Raw genomic sequence first — 27,483 nt, 5'->3', positions numbered from 1 at the left:
AGTATCTTACTCAATGAGTAGTCATCATAGACGTTTTGCGGATATTACTCATTGTGTGTCAGTGGGAGAATCTAGCCCTTGGAGGACTGGAAAGTGAATACATCAAATAGGAGAAGGTAAAATCGTTTTATTAAGCAAGAAAAACTTGGCAAACACTCAGTACATTACAAAAGAAGTTACCTGATCTCCAGGCTTTCCTGACTCTCCTGGAGGACCTGGTGGCCCAGGCAAACCCTGAAAGATCCCAACAGAAATAATTAGATAAGTACTGATACACAAGCATCAAACTGTTTCCCTCCATAATAAAAGGAGATGACAGCATCTCTTTATTTATGCATGTAATAGGACTGTACAGTGCAGATGTATAAGACCTTTCTATATAAAGAGATAGTGGTTTGACTCCACTGTCAACGCCACTGATTCGTTCAACTCTTGGATATCTGTTGGCTTTGAAAATCTTCAATTCCGACAAACCTAGGCAGGCTCCTTGGGCTCCAATGATCCTTGGCATACAGAAATAGTATTTAAACCTTTTTAACAAAAACTAATATAGCTAATAATGTAGCTGCTGAAAGTGCGTGAGATGTGCTAATTAGTCTGAGCAATTCTAGAGACCTTTGTTTAACATCACTTTATCAAATTTCTGTAGGTTACAAAGAAAAAAAGGGTGTATTATTTATTTATGTAAAAGAACTCTTGTTACACATACCTGAAAGCCTGTGGGACCTGGAGGGCCTTGTTCTCCTCTTTCTCCTGCTAGACCCTAGACAAAAGAAAAAAACTGTACAATTTAGGGACATAGCCAGATTCCACTTACATGTTGTATGCCTGATTGTACTCATGGGAAAAGATTACGTTTCTTACTTTTTTCTTCTTATTATTATTACTTACACCATTTCAGTTGAAAAATGAAATTTAGTCAAGACCAGATAGTACCTTTTTAAGATCCTGAGCTCAATTAACTGCTGCTATAAATGAACGCAGTTCCATTGGATTCAAGACAGCTGCATCTATTTACGTTAGCTGAGAATTTTGCCCCTTGCAATTTTTAAAATGGGTGGTAGAAGGAATTTTAATAGAGATATATACCTCTTTTAGTATATATAATAGAAAATTGATTATTGAATTTTTTTTGTATATTTGCAATATATTTGTGTCTCTGGAATCAACAGGTGTTAAACAAGACAACTGGAAGCCTATGCAAATGTACACTGATAGATAAATAGATACTTTTCCATATTTACTTGAAGAGTACAATACATTTTTCTTTGTAGGCATTTTTCACTTGTGAGGCTCATTAATCAACATTTCAACAACAGCAAAGCAGCTGGAGAAATTACACAGAATTCAGTTTTAATATGTTGTATGCATATTTCTTTCTGGCACTAAAGAAAACAGCAGAACATTTTAACATATACTCCTTTCTCAGGAGGTTAACAAAAATCTGAAAGTGTTTACATATTTGAAAAAAACAAATTCAAAAACTCTCTTAACTCTCTTTGACATGCGCAACTAAACAGCTGGATAGATTATTTGAGTAATGTTTCATCTGGAATTTGAACTCTAATGGTGTGTTGTTATTTAGAGCATTATTTTTATTCGATAAAGTAATTAAATATTCAACATTAAATTAATCCAGGGACAGATTCTGCCATTCTTACTCAAAGCAAACAGTACCTTACTGAACAGGTAGTCCCATTAAAACCAATGCGACTAGCTAAGTGATCATTTTTTATTAATACAGTAAGTATGGGTGGAAGAATCAATTATCCAAAATAGAGCATAAGGCGAGGGGGAAAAGGTGGGAGGGGCACAACATGAGTTCAAATGTTCTCTCTTTTCAATATAAAAGTTTATTTAAGAAATATGTACACCCCTACTGGGGAAGAAAGGCAAAAGGGTGAGAATATGTCGACTTTACGAAACCCTCGTATTTTTTCTAGGGATCATGTTAAACTGATTCAACCTTAATAAAGCTGAAATTAAAAATAACTCAACGATTTACAGATTGCTTTGAAAAGCAACAGAATGAAATTTGACTTTATTTGGCAAAAATCAGTGCAGAATGCGAATGGTCTCTAAATCAATAAAGAAAAACACTTTTACTGTCACTTTTACTCTTGAGGACTGCTCAGAAAGTACAATGATGGGTGCCAATATAATTAGACAAACAAATAATCCTGTATATTGAAAAACTGACTTACAGGTGGACCAACAGGACCAGAAGGACCAACTTCACCATCTTTGCCAGGAGTACCCTACAGTGAAACAACAAATAAAGAGGAATTGTATAGTGCACACACATGACAAATAAACATATTTTTGTGTAATCAATATAAAGAATAACAATGATACTCACTCTCTGCCCTGGGACACCAGCATTACCCGCTTCTCCAGGTTTTCCAGGATCACCCTAATTTGTGGGGAAAGTTGCTATAATTACCCAATATTTTCATCCATTTAAAAACATATTTAGCTCTGAAACTAAGGCAAGCTAGATAATTAGATACCGATTAGCAAACATTGTACTCACACTGCTGCCTTTTGGCCCAGGAAGCCCCATGCTGCCTGGCTGACCTCTAATTCCTATTGAACCTGCTGGGCCTGGACGTCCATCTTCTCCTGGCGCACCCTAGAAATATAAATAATTCTGAATATTCTTCACTGTGCTCCCATAAGCTTTTGTTCACCAATAAAAAGCTAACTCCTACTTCTTATCAGTGCCTAATGAAGGCAACAGAAGTCTTTCAATTTATTTTAATAGGAGCTGGATTGGACCCTTAGGCTATTTTGAGGGAATGATTGCCTTACAATGGTATCAAAGTACTGGATAGGTCTAGTCTGTTAGAGCTCAATAATTGGCTCCATGCTGTTTGCCTGATAGTCCTCTATGAAAAGGAAGGAACAGATAGGAAAGAGGACTTGTACAAGAGTATTGAAAAATGGATTACTTGAACTCTAGTGTATCCAACGGTGAAACTTAGTGCTAGAATTTTTTATTTTCAGGTTGGTTAAGCCAATGTTAACCTACCCTTTCACATATTAAAACTTTCTAACCTTTAGCATTTGTATTGTTATCCACTTACAGTCTTAATAGCACTTGTACCACATTTATATATTCTACTTTATTTCTTCTTTCTTTTATTTTTCCCATTGTGGCTGTTCCATTAAAAATGTCTTTAAAGTATATGTCAAAGAGACAATTCTAGCTTTCAAACTTCTTCAATGCAATTATAGACAGACTCATTGGAGCTAGCCAGTAATTATGGGAATTATGTAAAAAATATTTCTTTCCAACAAACCTGAGCTCACAAGTGCTTAAATTCCTTGGGATAGCCAACACTGAGCATATACTGCAACACACATTAAGCCTAATGAAAGTGATTTGCACTGACTCATTTAGATGTTAAATGCCTTCCATTTGCTGGCATTTAGAAGGACCTATGCACCTTGAGAGACTATAAAACTATGGATTAGTAAAAGGCTAATTTCAAGGAGAGCAGAATTTCAAATGAGTGCAGTGCCAACTGAAGGGACCAATAATTACGTACATCCTCCTCACTCCCTGTCACAAACTACTTACCAAAGGACCAAGTTTTCCTTCAGGACCCTGAACACCTGGATTTCCTGTGAGACCCTACAAAAATAGGATAACACACCAATTGATATAACCTGTGTATAGGATCCTAAAATACAGCAAGGATTGTAAATGAGTTGAGAAAGTGTGCTCAGTAACAAAACATCACACTGGAATCATTTTTCACTCAGGTGGCATGACTAATGAAAAGTCATTTAACTCGACCATGTTATTCCCCTCTCTGAGTCCCTCCAGGGGCTTCCCCTCACCCTACTGCATCAAAGTCAAGCTCCTCATCCTCACCTTCAAAGTTCTGCACAATTTCATTTTTAATTGCATCTCTGCTCTTGTTTCCTCCGACTTACTCTCCATTTGTGGTCTGCACTCCTCTCAAGCCCCCCACCAGGTCATCCCCTTTATTTCTCCCACTCTCAACCATTCTTCCATGCCACTCGTTATGCTTGGAATTTCCTTTCTTTCCTTGTCTGGGACATTCCAAACCCGCCTCAAACATTTCTTCTGCAGGATCTTTCAATGACAGCTCACCTTACGCTATACAAATACTTTAAAAACAATTAACCAATTTAACAAAGATTTGACTTTCAACCTATGTTTTCTGCACACCTCGTATTTTACATACCTACATTCCTCTGGACTGCATTGTCTATGTCTAATTTAGCGCTAGACCATGCTCCCTTTGAAATTAATGGGAGTCTTGCCTTTGACTTCAAGGGGAACAGAACCAGGTCCTTGGGCTCTGAACCTGAAAATACTCATGTGATTCACTTTGCACATGAGCAGAACCACTGAACTCAAGGTCAGGTTCCATATTTCCCTTCCAAAGGTGAAGGTATTAAAGTGGTGGAAGAAGTGATCCCTGTTTTTGGCTTCTATAAACAGAGGTTGTATAACAGCTTGCCTATAAAGTACATTGCCATCCTCGGGAATGAAAGGTGCTATACAAATTCATGACATGATGTTGATTTTATAATTTCCTTACCCTGGCACCTGGGAGGCCAGGTTCACCAGTGCGCCCAGGATCTCCCTGGCTTCCTTTAGGGCCTGAAGAACCTGCTGGACCACGCTCCCCTTGAGCTCCCTGGAAAAGATATCAAAGCACCATTAGTCAGATGTTAGACTGAACAACCATAGTAAGAGGAAGTAAATGCAAAATATACATCTTCCATCAAGAGCAGCATCTATCAATATTTTTGAAAACTGGCGTTCCAAAGTATTCTGAACCATATCCTTAACATTATTTAGAGATGATCTCTTGTATAGAATTAATTAACATAAGGAATTTAGAATTCTTGCACTTCTATCTAGAAGGTAATAGTTGATGGATCTAATAAACAAAAACATCTTTGTGTCACTTGTCAGTAAGCAATATGGTTGTTAGGCAACACACAGGGGGATTGGCCTGGCTTCTCAGTAGAGATGTCAAGAAAGAGCTATTTTACAAGGAGTGCTTCCCTCTCCACATATAACTTAATAGACACTGTAAAATGTAATGTAAGTCGTTACTGCTCAGTGGCTTTTACACATCATGATGCAAGTATAAGTGCATCAAGTTGGAGACATGAAAGGAGAGTGGAACACCTGAGACCCACAGGAAGAGCAATGTTTTTCACTTAGAACCCTGGTCTGAGCATGTTTGGAAGACTTGACCCATTGTCATTTGGCATTTCCTTTGGCCCTGCCTCCAAACATTCAGCAGATCTGCTCACTTCCCACAGCAGCTACATTCAGTTACGTTCTTCTTTTGCATATATTTTTTAGGCATGAAAGGGAGGAAAATGGCCCAAATCAGCTTACCTTTGGTCCAGGCAAGCCATCAGAACCTGGAAAACCACGATTACCAGGAGCACCCTATGCAAAAATATCATAAATCATTATTAATAACTGATGTTCAATAGGGTTTTGGAGTTCAGTTTATTTTCTTATAAAATCCTTGTCCTCCAACTGGCTACTGTGCCTTCAAAATGCTCTTTTGTAGTGAAAAATATTTAAGGGCCTCTTTCCGATCCCATCACTCATGCTGAGTGTTACACCTTAGCTCTGTGAGTAGCCCCACTGAAATCAATGACACTATTTCTGTAACAAGGTTCTACTCAATAGAAAAGTTATCAATCTGTCATATTTCTGAAGTGCCTATCACTGTGGTATCTAAAGTACCGAGTGCCCAAATGATGTGCTCAGCTCCAAATTAATATTAACATGCCAGGCTTCATTCTCCTTCCCCAAATAAAAAAACCCAAGATAACACTGGAGTAAATGATACTCAATATGAGGAAGGCATAATGGTACATTTTCATATTCTCACCCTCGCATGGCCACTTCTGAAAAGAACCTACTGTGTATTACAAAAGAGAGCATCCTGTCACTTCAGAGAAATCAGGTCATAAAATCGCTAGTGTAAGAAACTATGCTAAATCACAGCTGTCAATATACTATCATTAAAGACAAGTTTGTCTCTGCCCACTCCAAACTATAAGGGAGCTCACATTCAGGTCCAGGTCAGATATGATTTTCATGAGAGAGGCCAACCTCTAACAAATATAATTATTTTTCTGGCTTCCTTACCCTTTCTCCAACAGGGCCTGGAGGACCTACTGACCCTGGATCACCACGAGGGCCTCTTTTCCCTTCTTCACCCACAGGGCCAATGGGACCCTGAGAACCATGTGGACCCTATTGAAAATATTTGCTTGTTTAGAATAAAGCAAATTAACCATTTTTAAGGCTCAATCAATCACTCTTTCTTCCAACATGAACCATAAACATTTTCCCAAACAAGAAAGAACAAAATTGGGTAGTTAGATTTTTTTTTTAATTTCTTTTAAAATCAATTATAAAATGCAATTATTCCCATTCAGATTTTCCTTTTTCTATATTTATCAACTAGTATTTCAACATGAAGTGATCCATAAATGGACGGTAATTCTAAAATTTGGCTCTACATTGTGCCTCACAATCATTTGACTCCTTGTATAGGATCCAATTTTGTAATTGTGGTATTTATTAATCGTTAGGCAAGTGGCATTAAGGAAATCAGTATTTAATTATTTAAAGAACCTGTACGGTTATGGAATCCACTCTATACAATAGTAAACTTAGGGCAACATTTTTCTGTCTGATTCACACTGCAGATCTCTTCTTTGCAATTCATCTCTTCGGTGTAAATTCTGCACTGCTTCTGCACATGGAATCCTCATGCCATCTTCCCTGATGGACTTTGGTTCAGTGACATAGAGGCTCTGATTCTGACACAATTTTCATTCTTGACAGATGGAATTGAGTTTTACCAGCCCCACAGCTGACAGAAATTGCCAATGCCTCTCTCTAGAAGGACATTCTTCCAGACACCCTCAAAAAAATAATAAGTCCAGCCAGTGTTCAAGAAATCATTTGTCAACACTGACAGCTTTGCTGACTACTATCCTCTCTCTAATACTTTACTTGAGCAAGAATATTAAGAATGTATTGCCAAATCAGCTACGACTGATCCTGGCTCTGCTAAAGCTAATAATCTTTTCATTCAGCCTTCATATGGCTCCGAGATGGTGCTGGCCATGTTGATGGATCATCTTCTCATAGCTATGAATAGAGTCCAAACATCCATGCTAACACTATCAGGGCTACCAGCATCATTTGATATTGCTGATCAAAAAGTGCTGCTGACTCAGCAATAGGACCCTGATGGGTGGACAGAGCTGAATCAAGCTAATTTTGTTCATTCCCCTTGAACATGTCAAATGCAATATTTATATTACAATATTGGAGTAGATTGTGAGATGCTGTGGTCTACGTTGCTACCACCTATGCTACATTCAGTTCTGTTCAACATATTTTTAATATCTTTCCTTAAAAAGTTTATTTCTCATATGGGACCAAAGCATGTTGTTAGAGCACAACCCTCTGTCCATGAGCACCTATGACCAGTGATTTCCTTATAAGACCAAGAAGTTGGAGCAAATCCATTCCATGGCTGCTAATAAAGCATCAGGGGATCCTGTATTTCTCTGTTGTGCTGTGGCCTTCTCAAACTTGAGTCCAGGGGATAACTGGCTGAAGGATTTACCTGGTCATGGATTCAAAGGACCTATCCTCCCCCTTATTCACAACAGAACCTGACCAGGGTGTTCCATGGCCATTACTTGCAGGTCAAAACCAACAATGAGAGGTAATACTAGATATGTCTCAAGGAATATAGTATTGTGCTCTGCACAACAATGCATGTATCATTCTTTGTTTTAATTTTGATTACAAAAACTGTAAAGACTTACTGGTTCCCCTTTGGGACCTGCTTCTCCTTTGAAACCTGGCACACCAGGGTCTCCCTGAAAACAAATACATTAATACCATTAATCTGCACAAACCATTCAACCATCCTTACCTGAGTTACCTACATACAGTAGTTTCAAATGAAAAATGTGACAGTGCTTCTGCTAATCTAGTCTATAGATTGATTGTTCACACATGGTAACTCCAAATAGCTCCTGATCCTGATGTCCTTAATCAGTTCTCACTCAAGCACAAAGTCCATTGACTTCAGTAAGAATTTTTGCCTGAATAAAAACCTTAGAACTTGATCCAAGCACTGTAACTTATTTTCTTGTCTAGTTTAGTAACCATCTCGGGCATGTTATGGCCAACATCTGACATATAGAAGCCCAAAGAGCCAATCCCATATACTGCAGATTTCTGACATTTTGTAAATGACTATCTGTTTCATTGTGTAATTATATTCAGTGGGGTTACAACTGGTTTATTCCAAAATTGCTCAGCTAATAATGCTGTGAAAGAGTATATGCTGAAGATTAAACAAACCAGATTGCTAATGGTTAATTTGCAGAAGATTTCAGAGATAAAGGATTTTTATAAAAGCATTAAGCATTTAAGCACAATTACTTCTTGAATAATTTTGGACTACGTTTGGCATCAGAAAACTACTCCCTTCTATGAGACTAACTACAGTAACATTTTAATACATTTATGATAGTTTATGCTTTCTGTAAATATGTCTGTTTCTCTGTAATTACATATACAAAATACTAATTAAGGCTCTGATTCTACAGGTGACTCCAAGCAGGTAGGCATACGGGCCAGTGACCACTGAAGCCAGTGAGGCTTTGTGCACAGGTCTCTGCCTCTCTGCAGTCAAATTCAAGACTGGGGCCTAAGAAAGAAAATTCTGTATTTCAAAATACACATAAGGAATTAATGAGAACCAAGTCTTGGTATATTCACTCCTATTCAGCGTGTAGTGGGGCGGCTGCCCCACTCCCGCAGAAAAGGGGTTAAAAGCAGCCCTGGAGAGGGATTAAGAATAGCTGGGGTAAGCTGACGGGGTAGCTGACCACAGCTGTGGCCAGCTCAATCAGGGACCAGCTGGCCCTTATAAGAGGGCTGCGGGCCAGAAGCTGGAAGACTCTCTCTCTAGCTTCTGAGGGAGAAGGATTGGGCTACTTGGGAGCTGAGAAGGGTACCTGTGGTGGAGCAGTGTTGGGGAAGGGCAGAGGGAGCGGGGGAACTCCAACCTGGTAAAACCCCAGGCTGCAGGCCTTGCTAAAAGGCCCAAAAAAGGTACTGGGGCAAAGATAGGCAAAGGCAGTAGGTCCTAACTCCCTTGCCGATGATGAGTGGTTTACAGACTGTAGTCCGCCCCAGGAAGCAGGGGCTAGATGGTGACTGGCAGTAGCCACTGAGGCAAGGTGGGGATAGAGGGTTGGGGGTTCCCCTGGGTGGGGAGACCCAGATTGTGGGTTACTACTGGGGCAGAACCCTGACGTAGAGGGGCACCAGGGTCTGGGAGGGACACAGGGGGCCAGTGGCAGGCAAGACACCGGCCTGCAGAGGGCGCTCTGGGCTGGAAGAGCTAATTCCCACGATGACCAGCAGGAGGCACCGCACCAGTGAGTCTTAACCTCGTTACACAGCAGTCTACTGATTTCATTTTATTGCTTGGAAATGAAGAAGTCCCATTGCTAATCACTACATTCGCTTTCCTTAGCTACATAGTTGCTAAATACTGTCATTTCAAAGGTGACAAAGAAATTATTACCGCTTGGCCTCGGATGCCGGGAGGACCAGTACTGCCTTGAGGTCCTGGAGAACCAGGTGGACCTGCTAAGCCAGGTGGGCCAGAAGTACCTGGAGATCCCTACAAAAGAGACATCAGTGTGATAAGAGATGCTGCATGAAACGCTGAAATTAACAAAGGAATCCATCACCAAAATTCCTTATACAGTTGATTTGACTACTTACTGTTGGGCCTTTAGCACCAGGAGAACCGTCTGTCCCTACAGTTCCCTAAAAATAGCATACAAATCATTATAACAAATTCTAATGAGCGTGTCAATGGAGGAATGAAAATATATTGTCAGACATGTATTTGTGCCTCCTCTCAGGAGCAGAAAATAAAGGCTAGTATGTAGACCCTGCAAAAGGTCACTATTTGACCCTGATTCTGCAAACACATGTGTGCTTAATTTTAAGCATGAAAGTCCAGCTGGAGCATAAGTGCTTAAAGGATCACAGTTTCCATCAGCATGTGTTAACATTTAATTTGCAAAAACAACAAGGAGTCCGGTGGCACTTAGAAGACTAACTGATTTATTTGTGCATAAGCTTTTGTGGGTAAAAAAACTTCTGTTGCATCTGAAGAAGTGGGTTTTTTACCCACGAAAGCTTATGCACAAATAAATCCGTTAGTCTTTAAGGTGACACTGGACTCCTAGCTGTTGTTTTTGTGGATACAGACTAACACGGCTACCCCCTAATATTTAATTTGCAAGTGTTTAGTCATGTATCTAAACGATATTTTAAATACAAATAATGTGACGACAAAGATTTCCTTTCTAAAAATACTTTTGGGACTCTCCCAATAGTAAGGTACCACTGGCTTTGGGTAGACAGTGTGCAGGCAGTCAATGGAACAAGCATCCAAAGTCTGAACTTACAGGAAGTCCTTGTGACCCTGCTGGACCTGATGGCCCTGTTTCACCCCTTTGTCCCTGAGGACCTTCTGGGCCACGTGCACCCGTTGGACCTGCTTCACCCTAATGTTTCACAAGAGAAAACAATCAGTTATTGAATTATTTTTTTAAAAGCAGCACATAATAATTAACAGGGAATAGTGCATGGAATAGATAACAATGGAATCCAAGCTTCCATATACTTCAATATTAGGAAAAGGTACTGCACATATAAGAACTTAATTCTGCCTGGATTTATAGCATTGAAACTGAAACCACAATTTGCCCCCTAGTCTATACATATACAAAGCACCTTTCTTTTAGAGGAGAAACAGCATGGTAGCCAGTATAATTTATCCAAAACACACCACCAATATATTATGGGAGAAAAGCACAACAGTAAGAAACCCATACAAAAAAACTCCGTCAATATTGGTCCATCTTATAGTCTTTGTTTGCATTGTTTACAGCTGAGACTTGAAACTTTATGTAAATTAGAATTGATAAGAAGAAATGTTTCTTCTCACAGTATAAACTAACCCGTGGACCTCACTGCTACAGGACTGTATTGATACGAACACTTAATATTAAAAAAGAATTAAACACAGGAATATGGTAGGCACTGGTTGTGCTTGCTATAGTCAAAAGTGGTCAGATATATTATGCAGTAATGACCACTATCAGAAAAAAGCTGCGAGACTAGATGGACCACTGATCTATTCTGGTATGGCAATTCACTCTGGTATGTCCTCAGTTTTATCCTTATGTGGACCAACTGCCTTTTTGAACTGATGCTGCACTAAAACTGTATCTTCAAGACTGAAGGGCAGATCCTCAGCATGTGTAAATCTGCATAGCTTCATTGAGCTCAATGCAGCTTTACCAATTTATACAACCTGAGGGTTCAATCCTGAAAGTAGTTCCTCCGTTTAAAAAAAAAATCCATTGCTTCTTCCCTTGTCAGCTCTTTCAAACATTTATTTAGATGCTTTGTTTTGTTTAGCCATTGCTCTATTTTTTTCTGCCATGCATTAAAAGGATTATAATTTAGTCTAATACATTACACATATGGCTGTATTAGCCTTGTTTCCAGAGAATTTTTTTTTGTGAATGTTGCCAACTGTATAAACAACATATAACATCTGCTGAGCTTGGCTACCTAGCTAATAGAGAGAGATGTTTTTACTGTATAATAATTTGCCTACCACTTGTGGGGATTCAGCATATAGGAGAGGAGCAGTTCTGGGGGAAAGGAAGATGAGGAGACTGCATGAGTCTGGGTCTTCTTCAAACCCTTGGCTAGGGGCAAAATATTGAGAAGTTCCTTGAATGCTGCCAAAGCAAGCTCACATACAGGGCTGGAGGCTCAGACAGTTATCCACTGACCCAAGCCTCCCTTTTCCGCTCAGCCATCAGAGCAAACACAGCCCAGCACGACAAAGACTACAATGGTCATCTTGAGAAGCATAACAATAACTAAGATGGAAAGAAAACAAATCCAGAAAAAGAGTTAAAAAAAACCTTAAAACAATGAAGAAAAACTCAGAAATGAAGAAACAAGCACAGAAGAGGGGGAAGAGAAAAAAGAGAAGGATGAGGTGAGGAAGAGAAAAAGAAATAAAGAGAGTCAGAAATTGAATAGGAAAAAAACAAGTGAGATGGTAGCAATTGTGTCAGAGCATGATGTGAATTTCTATTGGAGCAGGAGATGACCATCCATCGATCCTATGCAAAAGTTGTGAGGACGACTTCAACACAGAACCCCTGGTGTGTCATGGCCCACCAAAATATTTATTACAATTTTAGTTTTACATTTCTGCTAGAACTTTTAGATGTGAATTATAAAGTTTTACATAGCCTTTTAGTTTTCCATGACACAATGTTTTAGCACTTCATACAGGAGGATTTAAATGCCATTTGGTGAGTGCATATGAGGAATTAAATACCTTGCCATTCTTTGAGACTATAATTTGAATAGTTTCATAAAATAGGGGAGGTTCCAGCTCTAAAGGTATTGTATTAAGGGATAGATTTTCTGTTCATGTACAGGATTAATTTCTAGTGGTGACAGGTAATGAGACATCGACCTTAACGTTAATTTGTCATTGTGAGGTCCCATGTTTATTGTCTCTCAATGATTTTCATATCAAATGTACTCACTTTACATGTAAAAAATGTGTTTTGTTTTGTTTTTTCTGACAGTGCCTCAAACTCAGCCTGGGATCTGAGAGTCAAGCTGAATTATTTCTGGCTTATGCATCATCACCAGCAATTATCTGCAGGCTATATTCTTCTCTCAGTTATAGCTGCAGAACTCCACTGTAAGAAAACATCTCAGGTATTCCCTTCACTATACCCTGCCTTCCACAAAAACTCACAAAGCAGATTGATTAGATTGGCTGGGGTAGGTTCTCAGATAAATGCAGGATCTCATAGCCTAAGTTCCCTGTAACCTGCCCCTCCCCCAGTCCCAACCTAGCCCAGCCCCCCAACCTGCCAAAGCCCGAACCCAGCCTCGGCCCAGACCTGCCAGGGGAGGGGTGCCTATCCTGTGGCCCCAGCCCAGGAGCTACTGCGGGGAGAGAGAGCTGGGGGGACTCCTATCTCCTCGTTGTAGCCCCAGAGCACCCTCCTGCACCCCAAACTCTTCATCCCCGCTCCCCCCAGAGCCCGCACCCCCACCAGGAGCCCCTGCACCTCAACTCTCTGTCCCAGCCCTGAGCCCTCTCCCACACTCCGAACTCCTCGGCCCCACCCCCACAACATGAATTTTGTTGTGCACCAATATGGACACCAATGTGTCACACATCACCTCCATATTGGTGCACATAACAAAATTAATTCCACACAGGGGTGGGAAAAATTAGAGGGGACAGTGCTTATAGCCCCTCCTAAACAATCATAATCCAGCTTAGTTTTGGGCAATGCAATTAGTCATTACTGTGGCTGTAAGAGCTCTCTGAGTAAGGAAACTGAGTCTCCCATTTCCATTTAGGCTGAGCTCGAGGAGGAGTACAGGGCCATTCCGTCTCTCCTCCTCCTGCAGCAAGATTTTCCCTTCCACCCACCCCTGCTGATGGTGGAGCTTAGGGAAGTCATTGATCCTTTTCTTTAGGATACTGTAATGGCATTCAGTTGCTGATTGTAGGAGTCACAATTTGCCTTCAATCTGCCGGAGTCACAATCTACCTTCCAATCTGCTTCTGTGGCAACACAGCAACATTGTACCCCTCAACCAGGCTCATGGCAAACCCATGAGTTAGTCCTACATTACTAATTTATCTCCTACATATTCCTTTTACAAAGTTCATATGAAAAACATATAGAAATTCCTTGAAACCTCAAGTCACCAGTCAGAGCTGAATCATGACCAACATATTAAAATTTCTACTGTATCTAAATGTCATGCCACCAGCAGATTATAATTGATATGGAAAACAGAACAAGCACCACTAGGATAAGAAGAGAATAAGCAAAAATGAGGTTTAAAAAAACCCCTAAACAATCTAAAGTAAATGCTGATTTTTATTATTACGTTAATGCTCTGATGGTAATCTAAATATTGTGTATGTTGTCCAAAATATAAGGATTACCAGAAAATTGTCACTCTTAACAAATGGAAGTTAAGAAAAATTTTAATCTGTTCCCATTCTTTGAACCAAAACACCTCTTTTATAGAGTCTTAAAGGATGTTTGAGGTGGTGTGTGGGAAGAAGAGATAAGGCCAACCTCACACAACTGCTTTACAACCTCTTCTGTTTAGATCATTTGTTCATTATTCTATGGCACGGTAACCTAGGTGCATTGCCAATTCACATTAAAACTGCTATTTCCTGCAGCTGTCTAAGTTTCCTGGGGGATGGATCTACAGATCCAACTCTATCAAGCTAGTTGATTTCACAACCTTATGGTTTAACATAATATTCTAATTAAGAAGAGCTCTGTGTAGCTCGAAAGCTTGTCTCTTTCACCAACAGAAGTTGGTCAAATAAAAGATGTTGCCTCACCCATCTGGTCTCTCTAAGGGTTGCTTCAGCAGTTAAACCCATTTTTCCCACTTATCTTTGAGTTTCTCACCTATAACCATGGCCATATTCTGTCAAAGCCTACTGCTTCATCACAGCTGTTGTTTCTAGCTTCTATCTCCAGGTGTTAATTAAAAGTGAAATGCACAGTCACCTCTTTTCATTTGTGAAGATGAATTCCACATGTTCAAGGTGGTCTCTTTAAATGTGGGCATATCAAGATCTAATTAATAGGGTTAAACCGACTAAAACAAATCAGCTTTTCTTACCTTTACACCAGGAGGACCCGGAAAACCAGGAGAACCAGTTATACCAAGTGGTCCCTATAAAAAACAAATAAAGTACATGAGGTGATATTTCCAAAGTCAGTATCACAAAACTAGTGGCCTAAACACTGATGAAGGCCTATGCAAATGGAGTTCCTGGATTTAAATGCAATGCCAGTTACAAAACATATTGCCTCATAAAAAAAGGGAAACCAGTTCTATAAATATTGTAGATGACATAAGTGTTATGAACTGAATACCACTTATAAATGTAATGTTTTAATTAAGTAAATGATACTCAGACTGCGGTTTGCGAGCCGCAAGTGGCTTTTTAATGGATCTCCTTACAGCACATGATATTAGAACACTGTGTGATTTAATTATTAACCAATCTAAGTTTTTAACCAATCAGGATGCTTTTATGATGTTATTAACCAATTATAGTTAATATTTAGTCAGTCATTTTGCTACTCTGGCTCTTTTGGGTAAAGTTGATCGCTAATTCGGCTCCTGAACCACTGAGGTCTGAGTACCACTGAATTAAGTTCTTTTTTACTGACGTTATCAATGTTACAGCTCTTGGTTCATCTGCCAACTTCCAAACAGTAATCAATATAGTTTTTAATTATAATATTTTTGAGTTTCAGTTTTCATTACAAATATACTATTTCCGCTTCATTTTGCTCAAGCTACTGTTAAAAGGTACTAAAAAGATAAGAATCAAAAATTCACTGATTTTCCACTCAAACTTTCTATCTGTAAAATCTGCATATTGTGCTACAGATGATGTTGTATCAGACAATATTACAAATAGCTAAACAAAACTTAGATAAATATACTAATCAAAGATTAAATCTATTTTATAACAATGCGCCCCATCAGACATGTCAACAAAACTATTCAGCCAGTGAAGTTCAGATGTTATATATCATTAATAGAGCATTGTATCTTAATTATAGTCTGATTTAGTACTAAGTTAATAATTGTATCAGAATCTCTGTCAATCACGATTAAGGATATGATTTGGTCACAGATTCTGTGACTTTAACAGATCTGTGTGACTTCCTTGGCTTCAGCTCCAGCCTCACACGTGGTGTGGCTCTGGCTTCAGCCTGGTGCATGGCAGGGCTCCAGCTGTCAGCCCAACACACAGCAGGGATTAGGCTTCTGTGATTTATAGTTTATTGCCCATGTCCTGTTTGTGACTTTTACTAAAAATACCTGTGACAAAATCTTAGCCTTAATCATGATACCCAGAATCACTCAAATCACAAGCCCTTTAGGATCAATAACTCCAATACTCCTGCATTCTCTATGTAGGGGATAACCTCTTTAGAACTCAGATTGTGCAAATTGGGCCCTATATTGCTCTTAATCTGTTCATGCAAATCCAAATGTTTCCAAAAAATATCCTAATTATGTTAACAGTCATCAAAACACTGGAGAAATCCCACTCTTGCCTGTGAGAGTTCTGTGTGAAGATTCAACAGAGGTATATGGTCCAAAATGAGTAAGATAGTTGACACAGTTGCATTCAAAGTAACAGTATAATGTAGAGTCAACCAAGTGGTAAACTAATACTGCTTTTTTGTTGCTATTGTGCTGGGTGGGCTAAACAGATGTGATATACACTCCTCCTTCTATATTATATAGTCTTTGGATAGTAGTATACAGGGGTCGTAAATACTGAGTACAGCTGTGTATTCCCAAATGATTTCCCTTTCTTTGTCTTTGGCTGGATTTTCACCCTCTTTGGGGAACATGATGTATACCGAGAAAGAATGTTTTATATAACAAAGCTTCTACTGACAAACTCAGTAAGAACAATCTGTTCCAAAGACTATTAATTATGGAGAACATTTCTGCCAGCGACCTTGTAGTGAATTGCTAAAGCACTGCTGTAACAGCTCATTTAATGTATTTATGAAAAAGCTACATCCGAATTTATTGGGTCATGAACACTTATCTGCCAAATCTCACTCGTTTCAATGATAATTTTAGCATTACGACATATTTCTTTGTACTTACCCAATTCATCATATATTTGGATAGCACTTTCTCCAGAGAGATCATGTTTAACCATTCTGCATCTCCCTGTGAGATTGCTAGGGAATGTACCACATATGCTAGCCAACCAGATGTCATGCCCAGTGGGTTTGAGCTCAGGTTGGGAGTCCATTGAAATATTTAGACTTCATCTAGAATTTCTGAATTGCTTTGAGATTCAATTTTTTTCTGTTATAGAATTGTTTTAAAATAATGAAACATCTTGTAAATATTTTATATTTAAAGTACTGTAATAGTTGTGGTCATCCTTCTCTGTAGGATGTACCAGATAACTGAATTTGGCAGCTATCTACACTCTCAGCTTGAACTTCTATCATAGTCAATTATTGGTTAATGGAGTTTACAAAAGTACAGTCTATTTTATAACACATGGACAAATACCGTTTCCTCACTGCAGCATGCTGGGATTCCCTCCGAGACCTTTTGCACTTGGCATATCCAGAACACCTCATCCAGTTCTGGGAGAACATCTTATCCAGTTCTCACGAATGCAAAAACTTGGTTCAAACATGGACTCGTCACAGAGGTTTCTTTATATGATGTCATAAAGCTACACCTCATGTGATCAGGCTCAGATATAGGGGGTTAGGCTAGAGTGCTCCACATCTCCAACATACATAATCATGAATCAGCTTATGTACACGCTCAAACTTAATACTATAGGTTAAAATGCTGGATCACACACTTTGATTGGCCTACTAATTTTTGTAACCAATCCCTGTACAGATCCTGAACTGTCCATGAGCTGTAAGCAAAGCTGTGGCTGCAAGCTTATCACACATTACTCTTCTCACTATTTCTTAATCTACAAACTGAATATTATTTACAAGGCCACTTGTGAGTTTATGCTTCGTCCATTGTTAATCTCAGCTTCCTTACTTCTTCTTGCATTGTTCATGCAAGGCCTACACAGTATCATTAGGGAAGAAAGACTATGTACTTAAACTGTGAAAATTTTAACTTTGGACTAGTGTGCCTCAGACTGAATGAAGATTCAACATACAGGCTATCACATTTTGTATCAATAGGCAATTACTTTGGCAGATGTTTTTGTCAAGTGACAAGCGCAAAAAAAAAAAGAATAAAGTGTATTTCTAGGGGAAATCTGTCAAATGTTAATAGTGAGGAAGTATAAATGAGTAAATAGTACTATAGGCCCTAAAATTGAAAACAATTATGCATGTGGTTAACTTTACACATACGAGTAATCCCACTGACTTCTAGATGTTCTTCAGTGCGGTACTCAGATGCATTAAGTTAAACATTTGTGCATAGGTGTTTGTAGGACTGGGACCAGAGTCACTTGTTATATGAAAATCCTTAGTTTTAACTGCCTACACTAACCTTTTAATATATTTAAACTGTATTTTCTTTATCTGAAAACTTTTTACAATACCTGTTCTGTATAACAAAACTACTTGTAAATCATGTATTGAAAAGCATTATTATTTTAATTTTTGATAAACTTCCATATAAGCGATGTGAGTATTTTGTAATAAATTGATCTCTCAAGGAGGCACTTTATCAGCTTGTAATGCATTTGTGTATGTGTTTCTAGTTCATCAGCTCAGTGTATGACTTCTTCTAAAAAAAGGGCTTAAATATCCTTATAAGTTTTGAAAATATATAGTCCTTATGGATTCAAGGTAGCAAATTCACATCTTTCTGTTATTAGTGAAATTCATTACTTCTTACTGAGAACTGGTATAACTTCCTTTGACATCTTTATTTGCGAAGAAAGACAACTTTTTATTCATGATTCTTTATTATAATACTTATTTCTAAAATGCTTAACCTTTTTGCATCTAGGTTCCATTGCATTAATGTAGCAGTACATCAGTTCCCTGAGAGAAGATTAACATAGCACCAGCCTACTCCTTACTTAAAATCACTTACTTGAGAGGAAGCAAAATCTTAGTGGTTTATTTCTCAGAGCACACATCTCCACAGTTGTGATTAATAATTTTGTGGCAGTATCAGGAATCATGCACAGATATTTAGGATTTGCCTTCAGTTACCAGACTAAAAAATGGCAACAGTTACTCATCCTTCTGGTTAAAGAATGTCTGAAGGTAAAGGAAGATCACAACGCTGGGAACAAGTAAAGGAACTTACCACTGGCCCAAGCTTCCCTGGCATACCATGCGAACCCCGTCCACCCTAGACATAAAGATAGACAAGACACAGTACATTTATAGGAATTCTTATTAAACTCTGCCCTTGAATATTAGTGATTGTAAAAGGAGCCAATTTACAACTGTCTTTAAATTATACCAGTCCATAAATCCATCACAGAATGGACATGGAAGAGTTTTAGAGTGAAATCACAGCCTGTTGAAGTCAACGGGACTTTTGCTAGTGATTTCAATGGGCCCAGGAGTTCATGTTTGTTACTGTGAAGAGTAGTACACACTAGATCAGTGATTCTCAACCCGTGGGATGCTTGCAGCCCAATGAGCACACAGTTGCGGCACATGTGACAGCCTCAGGGCCATACAGGGTAGTTTATATAGTGTGTGGATGCCTCCCACATAACACATTGAGAGCTGTATATGTGGCCCAAAATGGTAAACAGATTGCGAACCACTGCACTAGACTCATAAGTGCCGTGAGTAGAGATGTAAAAAAAAATTGAAATAAAATGTAAAACTACAGAAATGAAGGGTTTGCATTTCTTTTCAGAGATGATCCCATATCATGAAATACTTAAGAAAGTTCACTTTTTTGTTTTTAGTGAGACCATTTTTTTCTATTTTGAACTAAAAGGTTATTTTTGAAATTTTCATTTTAAAGGTTTTTTCCCCACTGAAAATCAATTTCCATCAGAAACATATATAATTTCAAAGTTTGAAAGTTTTTGTGAAAATGGCTTTTTCACAGAAATTTTACAAAAAAAATGTAATTTCTGGCTCACAAAACTGATGAAAAACATTGTGAACATATTTAACAATTTTGTACAGTTCTGCTCAGAGTCACTCCCTGCATCCAGTTTATTCTTGGCACCTATGTTAATAAAATATAGCAATTAATGTCTAACTTAAAGATGTTATTGCTTTTTAAAATTTAAATTAAGGCTCTGATCCTGCAAATCTCTACTCAGTTCTTGCAGTAGCCTTGGACTATAAAGGGACTACTTGTGATTGGGTGGGTAAATGTGAGCATGAGAGTGAGTAAATTACTCACTCAGTAGTAAATTTTTGCAAGCTCAAAACTTGAAAAAAAGAAATATGTCTGTAATTTAGATAAAACAAGTAAAGCACAGTAGTAGGGCTAACAGACAGCAACAAAACCTCAAATCCACTTACAGGAGCACCTTGAGGTCCAATTCGCCCTCTTTCTCCTGACATTCCTCTAGGACCCTATGGAAAGAGAACAGAAAAATGCTTTAATGGAATATTCATTCTGTGAGGATAATAAGAAGTGGAATGCAGGAGTTCACTATTGTTTTTTTTTTTTCAGAATAACCATAGTATAGAGCATTTTTTCAGTTTTCTTTTAAACACCTCTGATTTTTCTTTTTTCTTTCAATAAAAACTTTTCATTGCACTCCTACTCCAGGAATTATAGTGTAATGAAGTCTGACCTGACAAGCCTTACTCACAAGAAGAATCCCACTGGATTCAGTCTTGCTCCCACTGATGAAATTTGGTGCCAAACATTTCAAAGACAGCATGATTAGGCTCACTGTTTTTAATGAGAATACAAGAATGACTAAGAACTACTCATGTGACTAAGTGTTACAGGATCAGGCCACTGTTTTTTCTGCTAGTGATTACGCTGGTCTATGGGGCCCATAAAGTTGAAGCAAATCTATGTCCTCGGTCAGCCTTACAAGTTTTGCCCCAGGGAATTGAACTGCTCTGTAATTTCTCTTTTTCCATTTGTAGCTGTATTTCAAAATTCAGCCACACAAAGACTAAATTCCCTACATACTCACTGAGGGTCAATAACTCAATCCCATTTTACTATTGCTGATTTGCTAATTGAGATCCATTTCAGAGATATTACATTCTGCAGGACACAGGATAACACATCAAAACCAGATGGCTTTATCTCCACTAATGTTTATAGTTTTACAGATGCTCTAAATACCAGCTAAGTAAAAGCATTCTGAGATTGCTGGAGAGAAAAAACTCCTTACCCCACATGTTTATTCTACACACAAACTCAAAAATCTTCTGTCTGTAGTTTTTTTAGCTAATATTTTTCTAACTGAAAGAATTTCAATTATTGACTCAAAGTGACCTACTTTGAGATTTTCATTATATTAAAATCTCTTCACATAAAGAATCAGGAAGGGCCTAAAGGGTATAGAGAGGTTAATCACCCTGAACCACAATGGGGAAAAGATCATACCAAAACCTAATTCAGATTTGTACTAATTTCCTGATTTATTGCAGTTACTGACAAAGCACTTACAAAATCCAATTGCAAACATTGCAAATAACACTCACGAGAGGGCCTGTTGGACCCATTGAGCCCGTTGGTCCGGCTTCACCCTAGAAATTCAAATGAAAGCACAAAAAACATGTTAGAGGAAAATGAAACTCCATCTCTTATCACCACCACTTAAGTTTAATGTGGCTTTATTGGGGACAAATTTGCATAGCAATGTGTGGGAAGTTACATAAATCAGTCCCATTGCTGATGGGAAGAGCCATGTTTCTGAGGGCTTGGCTACACTCGGGACTTCACAGCGAAGCGCAACTTGCGCAAGTGTAGTCGCGTCACCAGAGAGCTCTCTCGCAGCGCTGTAAGTACTCCACCTCTCCGAGGGGAGTAGCTTGCAGCGCTGCGAGCGAGTGTACAGCACTGCAGGCACTGATTACACTGGTGCTTTACAGCGCTGTACTCGCTGCACTCAGGGAGGTGTGAAAAAACACCCCTGAGCTCAGCAAGTTGCAGCGCTGTACAGCGCCAGTGTAGCCAAAGCCTGAGTTCCCACTGAAGCAGAATAAGCTCATCCCTAAGAGAGAGACTGAATAATGCACAAGTTTCCAAATGCAGCTAGAGAATAGCACCTTCCACTCCTCCCCAAGATATTTTCATGCCTGACCCACCAATCTGCTACAATTATGATGATTTATTATTGAGCACTGTCAGTGTGCTTGACTGCCAGAGAACCAGACTGTGGTCAGCCCTTGCTTTGGCAAGGATGGGGTGGGTAGGGAAATGCAAGAAGACAAAGACTGACCACAACAGCAGTGTGGATGAGCAAGACCTGTTCACATCCTCCTCCCTAGGGCAGGGAGAGCAATCTAATCTACAGGATACATGGCTAAAATGCCAACCGACACTTGTGCCCTAAACACATGGGTATGCTTCTACCGTTACTACTAATGGCAGAACTGAACAGTGTGAAATTTTAGCAAAAATGTTTTGGTCTAGACAAGATGGATGACACTAAACTGGAGGGGGAGTTAGATATGCTGGAGGGTAGGAATAGGGTCCAGAGTGACCTAGACAAATTGGAGGATTGGGCCAAAAGAAATCTGATGAGGTTCAACAAGGACAAGTGCAGAGTCCTGCACTTAGGATGGAAGAATCCCATGCACTGCTACAGGCTGGGGACGAACTGGCTAAGCAGCAGTTCTACAGAAAAGGACCTGGGGATTACAGTGGATGAGAAGCTGTATATGAGTCAGCAGTGTGCCCTTGTTGCCAAGAAGGCTAACGGCATATGGGCAGGATTAGTAGGAGCATTGCCAGCAGATCAAGGGAAGTGATTATTCCCCTCTATTTGGCACTGGTGAGGCCACATTTGGAGTATTGCATCCCACCCACTACAGAAAGGATGTGGACAAATTGGAGAGAGTCCAGCGGAGGGCAACGAAAATGATTAGGGGGCTGAAGCACATGACTTATGAGGAGAAGGTGAGGGAACTGAGCTTATTTAGTCTGTAGAAGAGAAGAGTGAGGGGGGGATTTGATAGCAGCCTTCAACTACCTGAAGTGGGGTTCCAAAGAGGATGGAGTTCGACTGTTCTCAGTGGTGGCAGATGACAGAACAAGGAGCAATGATCTCAAGTTGCTGTGGGGGAGATCTAGGTTGGATATTAGGAAACACTATTTCACTAGGAGAGTAGTGAAGCACTGGAATGGGTTATCTAGGGAGGTGGTGGAATCTCCATCCTTTAGAGGTTTTAAGGGCCCGGCTTAACAAAGCCCTGGCTGGGATGATTTAGCTGGTGTTGGTCCTGCTTTGAATAGGGGGTTGGACTAGATGATCTCCTGAGGTCTCTTCCAACCCTAATCTTCTATGATTCTATGATTCTAAGACAAACCAACCTGCAGTGCTTTGATTTAATAACTGATGATTCGTAAAAAAGCCCAACATGTTCAATTTTTTAAAATTGTTTTTTATTCTGGAAAGTAACCAAAATCAGTTCTCCTATATCCACTTAACCAATAAGTTTTTTACTCCCAGGTAATAGTTCCAAACCATCTGCAGTTTCTGCCTTCTGCAGGCTAAAATAGTTTCAACACCATTTAGTAGGCTAGTATGAATATGGCAAGAAAAAAAAAACAATAAGGGAGTCTGGCACCCTTTTAAAAAAGTGGCTTTAACACAACTTGTCTCAATCCATGCTAGCCGGCTAAACAATATTAAAACTACTTTAAACTAAATCCACTTACAGCTGATCTGCAAAGAGGAAGAAGCAGGTTTGGGCCTGTTTTGCACATAAAGAAGACCAGAAACGTTTCTTTTCAGTTTGTTTTTTTTACCCTATAGATAGCTTGGAAGGATTCGATTTTTATCGGTCAATGTCAGTAAATTAGAGAGACACTATATACAATAATGTCAGTAAATGCTGATTGACACTGAAACTGAAGAAAAAATATTGTTATTGATAGTAATCAACATCTTCAGATAGGCAAAGGAAGAAAATGTTGCTTGAGAACTTATTAGAGTTTGATTTAAGGACATTTTCTTTGTAAATTTTGACATGTGATGTTGACAACTTGTGTTTTAATGGCTCTAAAGCTTCAACCTTTTCAATCTCAATGTCTACTGTCATTAAATAATTATCGTCTGACACACCGATAACTTCCCTCAACTGTGAGAATTTAAACAGATAAAAATTTAAAAAGTTTAAAACCCATAATTTTGTGCAACTGTGAAAATTTAAATTGCTACAAATTGAAGAAAATGCTTAAAAATAAACATTGATATTATCTGTTGAAATTATTAAAAAAATCAAATTCTGCCATGCCTAATTATAGATGCAGGGCCTGTCCAAATTCCCAAAATAGTGTAAGGCAAATGCACAAAGCATCTGTGCACCTCAGGAAGTATCTCCGTGCCAGTTCCACGTGACCCATTGAGCAGTGCAAAAGTGGCCTGGGATCCAGCTAGTAGAGGATCAACGGGATTTAGTTTAACATGGATCCATTGACCCCAACACTTGCAAATGACACAAATAATCTACAACCATTATTCTAATGCACAAACTGCAGACCCAAACTGGGGATGAGGATTTCATCTCCCCAATCCACTGGCACTCCTGCATAAAGCCCAAATTCTTCAGCTTTAGGCAAGTGAAGTGGATTGCACAGATAGGGAAATTCCATGCAGTTCTGCTTAGTAACAATGAAATTCTCATGCAAGTAGCATCCCCCAAAACAGACCAATCACATCTATGGAGCTATTTAACAAGCAAATAAATAATCAGAGAAGTTGGTGACCACCAGAGGAAGTAAAGTTTTTTTCGTTTTAAAGATCTATTATCTTCAGCTGTTTTTAGCATTATAGAAAGTATGATTAATCAATGTTCTTCCACAGGTTTTATTCTTTGGGCTTTAGGATCCTTTGGGATGAAAGACACTAAAATATCTAAACATGAATCATTAGGACACTCCAAGAGCTAAACACTACAACTCCTTTGAAACCCCAAACCAAATTTCATAATGAAGATATTACCTTGGATCCAGTTGCTCCGACCTCGCCTTTAGGACCATCAAGTCCTTTGTGTCCCTTTGCACGAGGAAAAATATATAAGTATAAAGAGATACACACAAACAATCATTTATGATATTTATTATTGACATAATCTTTTATTAAAATATCATCATCAGGGTGGATCTGAGCTGGGGAGAAAAAGAAAGAATACACACAAGAAAACAGATGGGAAAAGAGTTATAAAATACTTTTCAAATGAAACAGCTGTTTGTGTGAGATACGTTTACTTGGGTTTGTTCCCTCTGAGAACAAGAATCCTGCAAATATATATAAAGAACTTAAAGCAATGAGGGGAAAGCTCTGAGCCACAGTAACCCTATTTATTTCTCCCTGTAATCCTGTTTATTGCTCCCTGAAGTGGAAACCTGGCCACAAACCTTGGTAATTTATAACTGTTCTGTTTCATAAACATGTCCAACCCTAGAGTTCCCCTTCCTAGTGCCAGATCTGCCAGCATGATGGGAGAACAGTTAGCCAAAGGTCAGTTTTGTCCCCGCTTGAGTTTAATACAGTATTTGCTTACTTTATTTCTTCCCAGTTGCCTGAGACATTTGAAACTAGAAAGGACAAAACACTGGAGATCAACCTGCACTTAAAGGAAGATGGACTAGGTTTTCTGGTAGGACTTTTCCATCTCTAACTCTCATGATTTTGCCATTACTAAATGGATCAAATAGTCTACTAGCATGCAATAAACTGATTGCAAAAATTACAACTGTTGTGAAAGATTATCTGTAAGACAGATAGGTTAATGCTTACCCTGTGGCCCTTTAGACCTGGAAGACCTGGAGCACCAGGAAAGCCTCGAGATCCCTAAAATAGAAAAACACAAACAGAGATAAAGTGACCTAGATCTGTACAGTTGAATACTTTCCTTACACATCTGAGTAGATACACTTACTGTTAGTGCAGCTAAGACAGGTAAGGGAACTAGGAAAAAAAGTACTAGGTACACTGATACATATCTAATACCCCTTCACCTTGGGGCTACAGCATTGCAAGACAAACAACATGTAACAATGAGGCCATGTGAGATGAATGTTCCTTTTATGGTCACCATAATGTCCTACTGAAGTTTAGAGGTTTCCTAGTAAATATGCATTAAGGGTTTCCCATGATTTTACTGGGCTTTGGATCAAGCCCTAAATCCATAAAAGAAGTAATACAGTAGAAATCAACATCAAAGCTAGTTTTTTAACGTAAGGAGAAGGGAACCTAACAAGTTAAGTGGGTTCAGAAGACAGCTATAATTTAAATTAAAAAAATCAACTGCCAAATTTCAATCTGTCTTTCTCACACTGTGATATGTTGAATCACAAAACACCACTAAAGCAGTCTCATAAGCAAACTGTTTCTAAAACTATCTTAGCAACTATTCGAAAGCAACCTGGAGAACTTTTACCTGTACAGGAAAATGAGGCAAAAAACACAGAATTTTTTTTTTTTTCTTCAGAAAAGGCCTAAATAATTCCTAGTAAGACAGGGAGCTAGGCCTGTGACAGTATTGCTGAGATGAGTTCCTGTCTGCATCCTGTAAAACTTGCCCATACCGGTATTGCCCTGGCCTCTTCTTTTGTCATTCAGTGTTGCACGCATTCTAAAACAATATGCATTTCCACACCTTTTGGGGGCGAAGTCAGACTTTGAGGCACCTGCTCCCCTACTTGGTGTAAACTTTGCTTGTGCCAATCAGAAACGAACACAAACAGGTTTTGGGCCCCGTCTCCTATGACACTTCTATGATGTCATAGTTGGTACTTTATGGGCCTGCCTGCCATGTGCAGGCAGGGAGAGGAGAAAGAAAAATTAATCCTGTGTATCCTGTGTACACCCGTAACCGAGCCTGATCACCTCGAAGCCTCTCTCTCAGCTCACGTGTTTCAAACAGAGTTTCTACGTTTGCCGGTCGTTATGCGTTGGTTTGTATTTGTAAGTATCAGTTATTACTAAATGCTGCATCTTTGTTTATAAATATTGTTAGTAGATATTTTAGTCATTGTGTGTTTTAAGTTTCATTAACTCTATTAGCTAATCAAACACTGCTCCCTTACCCCTTGTAATTATCCCCAATAAAACTTTAAATTGATTAATTTTAGTTGTGTGTGTGTGTGTGTGTGTCTGCAGTTTGCATCGTGACCCATACTCTCCTTGCATCCCTTACCAATATAGTCTATTGCCACGTGCAGCCTGGTAAATAACAGGCCTGCATTTTCTTTCGCCCCTGCGTGCCCGAGGCAATCCACAAGTATATTGTGTTACTACGATGCCATATTGTTCATATACATTTGAAACTTGGAGTACCTTCTGCTCTTGGGCCTCAGTTGAGCAAATTACTTATGCATGTGCCAAACTAATTATTCAGTCACAGTATGCACATGTTGAAAGTTAGGCATATGCTTTTAAGTACCTTGCTGAATCGGGCCTTGAACATTATGCCGGGGCTGTTATCATTTCAAAGATTACATTTTCTGCTTCTACGGGACAAAGGGGCTCAGTTTTCCCCAAAATGCAAATAGCCAATTAAAGGTGTCATTGCAGTCTCAAAGGTAGGACACCAGGCCTCTCACCCATAGATCTGTGTGCTACAATGAAGCCTCAGAATGTGTATGGA

General features: G+C 39.0%; 1 protein-coding gene across 2 annotated transcripts in view; it reads right to left on the bottom strand.

Annotated features, from left to right (window-relative positions):
• COL5A2 (collagen type V alpha 2 chain) overlaps nt 1-27,483 on the bottom strand; it is a 179,531-nt gene that overhangs the window by 30,187 nt on the left and 121,861 nt on the right. For both annotated transcript variants that reach the window (XM_054043613.1, XM_054043612.1), the window contains exons 13-31: nt 25,632-25,685; nt 24,834-24,887; nt 21,367-21,411; nt 20,218-20,271; nt 19,028-19,072; nt 14,849-14,902; nt 10,540-10,638; nt 9,845-9,889; nt 9,642-9,740; nt 7,864-7,917; nt 6,161-6,268; nt 5,393-5,446; nt 4,578-4,676; nt 3,584-3,637; nt 2,534-2,632; nt 2,360-2,413; nt 2,205-2,258; nt 710-763; nt 181-234 (exon numbers count right to left, since the gene is read on the bottom strand). In XM_054043613.1, coding sequence (XP_053899588.1) covers nt 181-234; nt 710-763; nt 2,205-2,258; nt 2,360-2,413; nt 2,534-2,632; nt 3,584-3,637; nt 4,578-4,676; nt 5,393-5,446; nt 6,161-6,268; nt 7,864-7,917; nt 9,642-9,740; nt 9,845-9,889; nt 10,540-10,638; nt 14,849-14,902; nt 19,028-19,072; nt 20,218-20,271; nt 21,367-21,411; nt 24,834-24,887; nt 25,632-25,685 — 1,233 coding nt within the window. The remainder of the gene's footprint in view (nt 1-180; nt 235-709; nt 764-2,204; nt 2,259-2,359; nt 2,414-2,533; nt 2,633-3,583; nt 3,638-4,577; nt 4,677-5,392; nt 5,447-6,160; nt 6,269-7,863; nt 7,918-9,641; nt 9,741-9,844; nt 9,890-10,539; nt 10,639-14,848; nt 14,903-19,027; nt 19,073-20,217; nt 20,272-21,366; nt 21,412-24,833; nt 24,888-25,631; nt 25,686-27,483) is intronic.

This window comes from Malaclemys terrapin, chromosome 11 (genome assembly GCF_027887155.1).
Source record: "Malaclemys terrapin pileata isolate rMalTer1 chromosome 11, rMalTer1.hap1, whole genome shotgun sequence".
Classification (NCBI taxonomy): domain Eukaryota; kingdom Metazoa; phylum Chordata; order Testudines; family Emydidae; genus Malaclemys; species Malaclemys terrapin.
This window is presented reverse-complemented; position numbering and strand designations above follow the sequence as displayed.